Source organism: Porites lutea, chromosome 5, assembly GCF_958299795.1.
Source record: "Porites lutea chromosome 5, jaPorLute2.1, whole genome shotgun sequence".
NCBI classification, from domain to species: Eukaryota; Metazoa; Cnidaria; class Anthozoa; order Scleractinia; family Poritidae; genus Porites; species Porites lutea.
Genome location: NC_133205.1, coordinates 44,991,730 through 45,004,295, shown reverse-complemented (window position 1 = coordinate 45,004,295; position 12,566 = coordinate 44,991,730). Strand labels below are relative to the sequence as shown.

Below are 12,566 nucleotides of genomic sequence, written 5' to 3'. Positions count from 1 at the left end.
AGCCAATAAAAGGAAATTAATACACCCCCTACGACAGAGCTTAAACGGAAAGAAAGGTCAAATATGTGGCCATTTTCACAAACCCTCATTTTTCCGCGTTCGTCTTGAAGGGTCGGTTGTTTTCGTTTGCCCAACTTTGTAATACGAATCAGTCTGCAACAAGTTCCACCGCTATATCATTTTATTAGTATCGGTCAGACGTAAGGGTTCCCAGTGCCCTTATAAAAGTGATGCAGTAGTGTGACTCAGAGCTGAATGTAATACTATATTGAGCCATTCTCTAAAAAGAGAATACACTCCGTAGGACTGGATAGCTTCCAAGACTCAAATGGGTCTAGCTACAGGGGTGCCAGATCCGTGCCAGATCAGCCTTTACTTCTAACATCAACATAAATTGTATTCCACAAGGCATTTTTGTCTGACTTTGGGGCATCTGCTGATAAATGAGGTTTAAAGTAATATGTTTTCGGCTCAATGTTACTTTCCATTCATTGCTCACGTTCTTAGTGAATCTAATCTTCTTAGTGAATCTAATCTTCTTTACATGAAACATTGGCCAAATGTCAAAACAAATTATCAATCAGTTCATTAATAAGATTGCATGTGATGACAGAGGACTGAGATTTTTCAGCACGTTCGTATGTGTTCCTGTTTCCTTAATCGCTGAAACATAACTCTAAACTAAGACTCCTGGTAAAAGCAACTGATCGACGACGCCACAATGTTTCGCATCGGCAGTATCATTCTTTGTGTTTTACTGCTGCGACTGATAAAAGCAAACGACGACAATTCAGGTAAGTAAATTAATACCATTGAGACTGCTGCAATAACGGAAGTGTAATATATATCATCAATTATGAAAGGTAAAAACGCGCTATAGTTCAGCACGAAATTCCAAGCCAATAAAGCGCTTTGTTTGGGATCTTTCAGTTCATAAGGAAAGTTTCAAACTGGTGGGACCTTATTTGATTCTACCAGAAATGACCATTTTCACGACAGGCAGCTTATAAATTAGTGCAAATGAAAAACAGACAGGGTCGAGGACCCCAGTTTTTCTCTGGGTCATACTTAACAAGGACAATTTCTCACGCACTCCTAGTGTAAGGATAACTAAATTCCCCAACTAGGGGTGGAGTTCGTTATTTTCCTGTTTGAAGGGAGTCTTCAGCGTAGAACAAAAGGCACCTCTGGGAGAGGTTCTGATGGCCCCTAAAAAAATGCACCTAACGATAACGTGGGATCCGCGGGTCGATACCTAAAAGACTTTTTGAGTACTCATTGAAAACATACCAAAATACAAAGACTTAACATCTTTTAAAGTCGTTTTCGAGTGAGATGTAACAGGTTTTGTCATGTTTTATTATTATTATTATTATTATTATTATTATTATTTTTATTATTATTATTATTAAATTATTATTATTATTAATTTTTTTTAATGATCTTGAAATTGTTTAGTGAAGAAATGTCCTGTCCCGAAAGCTCCTGAAAATGCTGTTGCTATCGGTAACAACACCGTTGGCTCGAAAGTCAGGATCCTATGCACCGAAGGTTTCTTTCGAAGGGGGAAACCAGTTAAAATCCAGTGCCAACCAAATGGGCAATGGACTGAAACCAACGTTACTTGCGTAGGTAGGTTTATAAACCTTTTAACGTAAATGTTTTCTTCCACTTAATTTCAGCGGAAGTAATAATTCAATTCCTTCAAGCGTTGAAAGGACCTATCTCTGCCAAAGCTATTTCTAATTAATCGTTTATTGCCCTTTTAAAAGAGTTAATTTTCTCACTTTATATGGCTCAAATGTATTTGTTTGTTCCCAACTTTACAAGTCGCTCTTTCCATATAATTGGTCGTTAACTTGAAGATCATGTCGAACTTGTAAAAAGAAACTTCTGGAGTAACGCCTAATCACTTGTGCAAACGCAACAGTGAAAGCCGTTTTTAGCCTCTTAAGATGAATGGGGATGCCTACTGACGTGCCGCAATTCAATTTTGCTTATCTGTATAATTTTTACGATCATTAAGGGTGCTACTATTTGATAACGAAGAAGATTTCTTTCAGTGGCTGGTTATTTAATACAGTGTTTGATGCTTTCAGCTAAAAGCTGCGGGGATCCGGGATCTCCAACCAATGGAAATCGTTTCGGGTGGTTGTTCCAATACAACCAAACAGTGAGATTCAAATGCTTAGAGGGATATATTCTGGAGGGTCCTAAAACAAGAATCTGCCAAGCCAACCAAACCTGGAGTGGAATACAGCCAATCTGTAAACGTAAGCAACTCAGGATGCAAAATTCATGATTTTAAATCCATCGTTATGAGGAAAGGGAGAGAAAGAATCGAGGAAGTTTCGATTTTTATATAGATTAGGGCTCTCCGTTGCCAGTAGTTCAATGCCACGCGACCCTCAGAACAAGTGATCGGCCGCTCCCTTTATATTAACGAAATCATAGTTAGATCACATCTTTTTGTTAGTAAGAAAGCGAAAAAAGGATTGACGCTTGTGCTTCCAAATTATTTTTCCATGAAATTGCTCAAGGCCAAAATCGGGTGGTTAGTTTCAAGCGAAACTATGGCGACTCTGCCAGTGGTTGAGTGAAACAAAAGAATTAGTTTTTAACACTGGCTCCTCGTCAATATAGAGGTTGATAAACCTTGTCGACGACTTAATTGTTAAGAGGCAATTTTTGTTTTTTGTGTTATTGTTTAGCAATTACTTGTGAGGACCCGCCCAAAGTGATAGGAGCAATGATGGTCGACAGCGGTGGGTTTGTGTTTAAAGAAAAAGTGCGGTACAAGTGTCGTGACGGCTATCGAATGGAAGGATCAGGAACTCTGACCTGTGCAGCAAATGGTAAATGGATCGGTGAAATTCCAGCTTGTAAAGGTAATATTATTAATTGATTAAGAGATAAATAATAGTTGCCTACCAGTTCGATATAACGGACATGCAGAACTAATAACACAAGTATTCAATCAAGCAAAATTTCACTTTACTTTAAGGTTTTTGCTAAAGTAGATTGGGTTCTGGAAAATAAGAAGAGCAGTTAATCTCAGTTGCTTGTCCTAAATTGTGATCCAGCCCCAATGAGTCACCGACGGAATTTAGCTTTAAAAGAACTCCCCATTTCCAATGGCAAAGCTGCAAGGTCCAGGCTTTCTGCAGATAGCCGCTTTCCCACTATGAGATGAACTTTGGTGGAGGTGGTGGTTCAAATGGGTGTTTTTACAGGGCGTCCGAGCTCTCCGGTTCAAGGCTGTCTGTAGAGCTCCAACTGTACTTAAAATCGAAGGTTATCATTCATTTTCCTCCAGTGCTTCCAGGTGTCCTAAACACCGTACCTTATCCGATTTTAGGATCCCTTTAACAATTTATAACTGGGAATTTGATGATTTTCTTACTTATTGTTCTATTAGCACAAAAGGTGGCTACAGTTAATTTTTTTTTTTTTTGAAAAACTGTCAGAAGCATTTAATAAAAGTATACCAATAATTAATCAGAGAAGTAAAAGCTTTAAGATACCTAAGACACCATGGGTCTCTAAAGAGATTTTAACTGCAAGGAGAATCAAGGAAAGAATTTACTAAAAGTTTAATTTATTAAAAATCCTAGCGAAATGAATGAAGTGACTTTAAAAACGGGTTTCGAAATAAATTAAATAAAATGAAAAAAACATGAAAGAAAAAGTATAGAAAAAGCAAAGGGTAATTTGAAATTATTTGGAAACTTATAAAAGAGGTAAAAAATAAAAACAAAACTATAAAACAGATATTACCTAATGCATTTAAGGAGAATGATATAGGGGTTATAGTTCATAAGGAAGTAGCTGAACGGTTTAATAAATATTTTCTTAACATAGGACCTAGACTAGCAGAGCAAATACCAGAAAATATTTTATGAACTTTGCATCATACTTAGGAAACAGTAATGTTGACTCTATTTTCTTAGATCCAGTCACTGAAAGAGAAATAGAAATAGAACTGAAACAACTGAAAATCGACAAATCGTGTGGTTATGATGAAATGTCTCCAAGGGTTGTAAACTGAGCGATATCTAAACATAAAATTGATATGTATAGAAAGTAATACTCATCGTGCCACCATTTTTTCAGCTATGTAAAGAAATCATTGGGGTGTTTCCCTTTGCCTCAACCAATAAGTATATATATATATATGTTTCGTAATATGAAGATTAGGTACGATGTATGAAGGTTGTCAATAAAACCTATATATATTTCAACGGACTTTTAAATTCCCTTGCTCTACAAGGTGTACATGATACATTCCGATTCTTTCATTCATTTCAAATTTTGTTTGAGAAAAAAAGAAACTGTTGTTCGCCAATTCACGATGAAGGAACGCAGCGACAGTCATCTGAAGTCCAGAACACGTGTTAGATATACACAAACTGGCTGTCACACGTTAATTTCTTTTAATTAAAACACAAATCTTAATTGTTCGGGAGCTAAAGAAGGGCAATAATTATATTCCATCTGTATTTTTGCAGATCGTCTGTTTCCCTTTACTGACCAAATTCCATTATCGGGTTCTCATGATCCACTTCTATTTTCTTACTGATAAAAGGACAAATTCAAGTTCCAATGTTACCTTTCAGCCATGTATTGAGATTTGTTTTTCCATCATTTTGTTGCATGTGCAGCCATATTCTGCGAAGATCCCGGTACACCACAAAACGGTTCAAGAAGTGGAAGTGCTGTTTTCAAGTACGGAGAGAAGCTATCTTTCCACTGCAATAAAGGATTCATACTTTTCGGGTCTCACGAGCGAAGCTGCGAGGGAGGTGGAAAATGGACGGGCGTTCAACCTTACTGCGTCGGTAAACGATGAACTTAAAATTTCTTTCCTCACTCCCAATTTTCTCTCAGAGATTTCAGATTATTCACATGCCTCATTTTCATTATGATAAATTCCATGGACCTCAATTCCCATTTTTACTGGAGTATGCTTTTTGTAATGAAATCTGACATGTGTCTGACATTTACAAACACTGGCCTTATTGGAAGTAGGAATTGTTACAATTATCGTCAATTACACAGTGTATCATTTCTGATACAAGCATGTTCATTATATCGAGGCAGGTGCAAGTAGTAAAAACCTTTTAAAATTAAAAAGAACGTGTTGAAAATTTTTGTGTGTTTTCTTCCACAGAATGTGCTGGAGTAGACACTCCCGTTTTTATCAGAAAAGGCATCCGTTTTATCCAAGGACTTATCAAGGAAAAGCGTGGATATGTGGTGACAGTTTTGACTCAACCTTCTGGCAAAGAAGAGGACGTCGTAATTTTAGGAAGAGGGACACAGCATTACATCATCGTGCAGGACAAAGTTCCTCCTCCGAACGATATCTTCCTGGGAACAAAAGTCATAGCAAAACACCCAAACACTGCAAAGTATACATTTGCTAAGATTGACGCGATTAACGATAAAAAATATTCCGTGACATTTGAGGACAAACGAGGAACTACAGCTACCTTGACTATTGAATCCATTCGGACTCTAGAACCCCCAAGGTTTTGCGGTACGTTCACCACCAATATCCTTAAGTAGAAGGGAAAATGGCACTTGTATAATTTAAGAACTTAAGTCAGTATTACCCTGTTTGCGTAGGAACTATTGCGCAGAGCACTGAGGAGCCAATGTACGATTTAAATGAACCAGAATATGCGAAAGCATTGGTTGTTTAATGGGGAGGGGTGTACTTTCATGAACGGATTATATAATTCTATATATATACATGTTTTCGAGCCGTTTTAGCACTACTCCGGGATAGAAAGCTACTGTAAATACAAGGTTCTTACGCGAATTTGGTATCCTTTAAGAGAGTATTCATAATCAGTGCCTGGTACGGAGTGGACGTTTTTTTTATCTCAATCTGGAAATGATCTGATAGTGCCAAGTAGTGTCAAGGAATCCTCCCATTTTGGTCACTTTTCATTTCGTGTAAATTTTTCACATTTTCCTTACCCATTATTTTAAAGTTTTTGTTAAGAGTATAAAAAGCTGCATCGCAAAAGCTGAAGCTTCATATTTGCCTCTGAAAAAGTCATGTTTCAAATGTCTTTTTCCAACATGCAATACCTGTCTTCCTCAATGGGTAAAGCAATGAAATTAAGTTTCAAGTTTATTAAGAAAAATTGAGAAAAATACAAAATATGATGTACCACTGCTCGCAGTTAGCTATAGCTATTCGAGGCGAACAGTGGCTTGACACTAAGTAGAATAATTACAATAACAATACAATTAAAATACTAAGTCGAGTTAATCTGATTATCGTACAATACATTAAAATAAGCTGAATACTTAATACAAAGTGAATAATTACAATTACAATACAATACAATTACAATACTAAGTAAAATTAGCTATTATCGTACAATACATTAAAATAAGGTGAATACTGAATAGTATTAATAACATTTGGGAAAAAAACGAAGATTCTCAGGAGAAATAAGGCAGATTACATGGGAAGCTGGAAGGATAATGTAGATAGAAAGCTAATAGAATGAACTGAGTTTAGTTTTCAAGACATATTCAAATCCAATAGATCAATTAGACCTAAACATCACCATATTTTTTACTGGTGAAGTTTACAAAATCAAATCTCTCTCTAATTACCATTGTAGCGTCATGCCCTGATCCAGGAAAGCCAGATAGAGGCTTTAGAGAGGACGATTTTCTCGAATTCATTCCTGGTACTGAAGTTGAATATGGTTGTGAAATAAACACTCAATTGATGGGATCCAGCAAGCGAAAATGTTTACCCAGTGGGTTATGGACAGGAGTTCAACCCACCTGCAAAAGTAAGTATTTAGATTACCTGCAAAAAGAAAGTATTTAAATTCTTGAAACTAGGATGACACCGACTCTCCTAACGTTGACTTGCAAGTTGAAGTAATGTGTTACTATTTTTTTTCCAATTCATCTTTTTGCATTTAAATGCGATACTCTTCATGCCACTGTTCTTTTTTGCCTCGTGCACTATTTATCTCTACACGTCAATTTCTCTGCACTTACAGCCACTTCACCAATCCGGACATCTTGCTCCTCACGAATACGGCCGTTGAGGGCAGCCCTAACCGCATCATAAATTACAAAGAAATTACTGGATTACGTAGCAGTTATGTTCTGCTTTTGTGCATCAATCGAAATACTTCATCGCTTGACACGGTCCCTTAAAAGTGTAAACGAAGTAAAAATAAACAGCACTGGTTTATCTTAACATATTCACATTTTTCCATAGTTACGTCATGCTGGGACTTAGACGTCTTTCCTCCCAAGAATGGTAAACGAACAGGAGATGAGTTTGGTATCGGTAGCTCTGTGTCATTCACCTGTAACCAGGGATACGAGTTGATAGGGAGTTCAACCCTTACTTGTCAGGCGGATGGACAGTGGAGTGGACTTGTACCAATCTGTAAAGGTGTGAGGCTATAGTTCTTGTTGTGTTTCTAATATGTGATTAAGTTGTGGATTGGTTCAGCGAGCTTGTTCTTTGGTTAGGTGTCTAATTAGTGATGGACACGTGGACCGAGTTGAGGGCAAATGTAAAGGTTTACTTTGACCTCTACTTGGCAAATAACGGTCCCCCTAGTAGACTAGCGCAGCCGGGGATCAAAAATAAAATTGCTTTCAAATGTAAATCTGTTACACTGAGGAAAAAATAAGAGTTACATCTAATTTGCTCGTGGCAAATATGACGCAATAAAAGTGCACAATAGGAGGGGGAAATAGGAGAGGAGATCAGAGGTAAAGATGTGGTAATTCCTGATACCGCATTCTCATTATCCCATATTTGCGGTCATGTACCATCTTTGCAGCCTTAAATTTAACCTTAAAGTCTGCATTTTTTGACATCATATTTGCCCCGAACAACTAATGCGTTTTTATTGCGGTGATTTTTCGGCACGACTTGTCAATAAGAAAACATAATGCTAGAACCGTCAAAGTTATGTCAGAGCGCAAGTGATGCTTTGCCTTTTTTTTTTTTTTTTCTTCACAGATCAACTCAGAAGGATTGTAAAGAGTAAATTATAATTTATTTATTTATTTATTTCCTTTAATGGAAAACATTTATAGATCTCTGTGAGAGTACGAAGTGTGAAACATGGGAGAAATGCGTGTTTGATGGCCGAAAAGGTCCCATCTGTGTTTGTCGAGATGATCTGTACTGTCCTGCGGAGTTCAAGCCAGTTTGCGGCTCGGATGCAAAGCGATACAACAACGAGTGCATCATGAAGGCGACAGCCTGTAGAGAAGGCAAGTCAGTAAAGAAGGCGGCAGATGGTTTCTGTACACCAGGTATGAGTATCTTTGTTTTAGACTGAGGTAAACACCTCATTTCTATTCCACATTGGGAACAGTACCTCACCTTTACCCCAGCTGGGAATTAAATTGTTTAACATTCTTGAACAGCAAATTAGAACAATACTGAGCGAGATGTGTTTTATATGGTGAATTGGTGGTCCTATGGGTCAAAAATGGGACTAATTATGCTAAACGCATGCCATTGCAAAAATGTTATGGAAATACAGTAATGCTGATCTAAATACTTTCCAACGAGGGACAAAAACTAAGTTTAGTTTATTTTGTTCGCATCATGGGTGACCTGCGTTACTCCAACAGATTTTTTTCACTTTATTGTAGGTGGAATTTGCCAGATTGTTCCCATAAGCAACTGCAGGGCTCACTTCAACCACTTTTATTTCAACATGACCTCTAAAATGTGCGAGTCAATTGTTGCCGGAGGGTGTCATCCAAGTGGATGGAATGGCTTCACTAGCATGGACGATTGCAACCGTACATGTTCAGGTAGCTTACTGCGCTTCGACCGTGGTCAAACGTAGCTAATCGTTTAAGGCTTTTTTCGTTCAATCATAGTCAGTAGAGGAGACAGATTATGAAAAGCGGCAAACATAAACATTTACTTCCGAGGGTTAAATTGAAAGCTCTCTGACGCAGACTCCATTACCAGCCTCTGTTTGGAAGATGAACCCGCGCTTCTTTCCCGAACAATCTATTCTCGGGAAGGACCTAGTCGAGACGGAGAGAGCAGTGGAAATCGAGTGTATCCCTGACGGTGAACACTCCTTTACTTTCTTTTCACAAATTGTGACTCAATGAATTAATTCTACATTTTTATTGGTCAATAAGATTAAAATGATAGGAATGCTACTGATAGTTATGCACTCTCAGGTCCACAAAAACATATAACAAAGGAGTCTGGCAGCCTTCAAAACCATTCCACTCTATTGACTATGGTCTAATTGCGGGCAATCCTAAGCCCGCAATCCTAATCTCCAGGTTGTGGTTACGCATGCGTCGCATGTATGTAGCCGGCATTCGTTTGGACTTCCACTAAGAATGAATGGAATTCACAGAACTCAATTTGATCATGCGTGTTTCGACCCTCTTTCACTCGTAATCTGATCACGCGTGTTTTGACTGTCTGTACGTGAAACTTGCCCAAAGCACAGCGATAGGGCAAAAGCGTTTCGACCTTCGATCGTTGTCGCCCACACTCCGTAACCTTTGGTGACCGTCGAATTAAGTTTCAGAATCATGGATACTCACGATCATAACTCACATAAGATCGACTTCCATCAACCCTATGGGTAAGGAGTTCGCGCGAAAACCACTAATCAGCATTAGCGAGCTGATTAATATCCAATCCTCTAGTTCAAGTTCAAGTTCAAGTTCAAGTTCATTTATTCACAGGCAAAATTATTCAATTACAATACAAAAAACAATAAGAAAAAAAAGAAGAAGTAAAACAGAGCTAACTATACATTGAATTAAACGTAACAAAGGAAAAAAGTGCGTAGCAGCCAAAGAAGCCAAGCTTTCGAGTTGGCTACGATCACAGAGCGGTTACAAGTGGGTGGAGGTTATACAGTACGCGTTAAATTCTCCACCCGCCATCTTCGAGGTGCCTTGCTTTCTTGCCTGGCGTTCTTTTTCTAACATACGAAAGCGTACAATTTGGCGTATAATTGCCTTAATTTACGTTTCTACTTGTTTTAATGCTCAAAAAAGGCAGCTTATTAACTAGGTCTGGACTCTTCATGTTCTCCTCTTTCAAAGACACTGATCATGATGGCATTGTGAGAAATTACATAACGAGCTGTTATTTTTGAATTATTCGTTATTCTCCAGTGGATGTTTGTGCGCAGCCGGCTGATCCAGGACCTTGTGAGACGAATGTGACTCGATGGGCTTTTAACCCAAAAGCTGGGCGCTGCAAACGGTTCAACTATGGAGGCTGTTTTGGAAAAGAAAACAACTTTGAAACCAAAGAAAAGTGTAATCAAAGATGCCCACCAACCGGTAATTAGCTGATAATATATGAGTTTTTATTTGGTAATTAATAGTAAGATTAACTTTAAAATATTGAATATGATTTTACACTAATAAAATGGTTTACATTCACATGCTTAACTGAGATAGCCTTTCATTCTATTTTTCTGTTGCTTTCCAGGTGTATAAGTATGAGTAAAGTTTTAGGTTTGAACGAGTTCTGGAGTATAATGTATCAATGCGAATTATCACCTACACTCCACCTACACTAAAATTGAACCTGTGTACGTAATCCTTATTAAGTAATTCTTCATTTTCCTTTTAAGATAAGGCAAGGAATGCCGGCTGTCCAAAATGTTCGCGCCAAGTGAAAATTCGGGTGGCTTGCAAAGAAAGTGATTATGGTAAGTTGTCAGTTTATATCCAAGCCTTCCTTCTATTCTCTTTGCAAAGAACATGAAAGAAAATTGACTTAGTTTATAGGGAAAGTATAACTACTGATAACCCAATTGTTTTCTTTGTGACCCACAGATAACGACAAAAACAAATAATTAAAATAAACATATTAAGAAGGTTAGGAATCACAACTAGCAGGAGTCAAACCAGTTGGCTATTATACAAGCGTAGTGGCTATCAAAAACAAAAGCAGCTAGCGGTTAGAACGGGGTTTGAACCGTGAGCTTCCGAATTGCAATTCCAGCACCGGCTTTAACTGGTCACGCGGCAACGCTGCCTCCAAACGAACTGTCCTATTCTCATCTAATAAGTTATTTGTGTCTGACTATTTGGTGATTTGTTCTCTCATTTTCAGCTTTCGTAGGCAAAGTCCAAAGAAACCTACCAGACAATTCGACTAAGAATACTACACGATACTTAGTTTCAATCAGCAAGATCCTGAAGAACACAAATGGGTCTCTCTCTGTGGGTACTGCGGTCATCAGTGTCCCCCATGGCAAGACACCAGGCTGTCCCTGCCCCTCGTTGCCCAAAGTAACGTTCTTTCTCATGGGCCAGGTTGAGATTAATCCAATCGATGGGCAAGCAAAAGTGGATATTACTGTTAAACAGTCAACAGTTGTCCAAACGATGAACAACAAGGCTTATATAGAAAAATTGAAGAAAAAATGTGCTGCGTATTTTGATTTAACCGGATTCGAATGATTTGTCTCCACTTTCCAACACCAAGAGTAACTGGGTACTAAATAGTCTAGGCTAACTATGTTTAGCTCATCGGCCGTTAAAAAGGAGCAAAAAAAAGGCATGTTTGATTTCACCTCTCAAGTTAAGAACTTTAGAATATCCAAAATAGAGAATATCAAGAATATCTGTCATCTTGTCCAAACATTTAGTGGTCTATTGACAATGAAAATAGCATTTTTTATATAATAATTAACGTAATTTGTTAAAAATTTAATGCTGGCATTAATTAAAATTTGAAAAAAAAATTCTTTTGATGCCGTCATTATATCTCAAGCTCCTGTTTCAAAGCGAGGCTATGTTCGAAGCCATTGATAAGAAAACTATTTTTTGTCCTCATGCAAACAAACTGATTTTCACAACAAAGGTTTTGCACTTACCCGCGTTTCGAAAGTGAGTTTTTTGAACTCATCAGTAATGGCGTATTACTTGTTTGTTTATTTAGTCCTAAAAGTCACAATTTCCCGAGCATTGCCGGAAACGCTTGCTACGCAGGCTATTCGCGATCGCAGCACATGTAGATAATTTTCCTCAAATTAATTGATCCCTTTTACAGTGCGACTTCTCGAACCGGGGCATTTGGATGAAGATTATCCTTTCAAGACGGTTTTCGAAAACAGAAGATTCTCAAGTTTTTTTTCGCAAACGGACAAATAGCATTCATGAATTTGAGGGCTGTTTCCTGAGAGGACAGCTAATTTCTAAAAGTTTTAAAGTTTTCAACGATTACATTGTTGAACCTTGAATTTTATTGGTCCGTTTGCAAAAAAATACTTGAGAATCTTTTGTTTTCAAAAAAAGAAAACAAAAACAAAAACGTTGTGATTGGATACTCTTCTCCCAAGTGCCTCTGGTTCGAGTAGTCGTACTGTAATAACAAATGTGTACAACACGAACAAAGTCCCATTTTCATTTCCTTTACGGTCAGTGTAAAGGGAAGACTGCGGACTGCGGACTGCAGACTGCGGACCAGGGGTAAAATGTAAGGGTAAAATGCAGACTGCGTGTAAAACGCAGACTGCAGACTGAGAGTAAAATGCAGGCTGGGGAAAAAT

The 12,566-nt window shown here is 37.9% G+C and overlaps 1 protein-coding gene across 2 annotated transcripts; it reads left to right on the top strand.

Moving 5' to 3' along the window:
• Nucleotides 1-643: 643 nt before the first annotated feature.
• Nucleotides 644-11,766, top strand: LOC140938739 (C4b-binding protein alpha chain-like). Of its 2 annotated transcripts, XM_073388262.1 has the most exons (13): nucleotides 644-794; nucleotides 1,459-1,632; nucleotides 2,100-2,273; nucleotides 2,712-2,888; nucleotides 4,662-4,838; nucleotides 5,171-5,539; nucleotides 6,645-6,821; nucleotides 7,262-7,441; nucleotides 8,098-8,319; nucleotides 8,665-8,829; nucleotides 10,174-10,344; nucleotides 10,641-10,718; nucleotides 11,126-11,766. In XM_073388262.1, the coding sequence occupies exons 1-13, from the start codon at nucleotides 722-724 to the stop codon at nucleotides 11,473-11,475; spliced, it is 2,487 nt and encodes an 828-aa protein (XP_073244363.1). In that variant the 5' UTR covers nucleotides 644-721; the 3' UTR covers nucleotides 11,476-11,766. The 2 variants fall into 2 exon arrangements, with proteins under 2 accessions (XP_073244363.1, XP_073244364.1); XM_073388263.1 differs by lacking the exon at nucleotides 4,662-4,838.
• The last annotated feature ends 800 nt before the right edge of the window (nucleotides 11,767-12,566 follow it).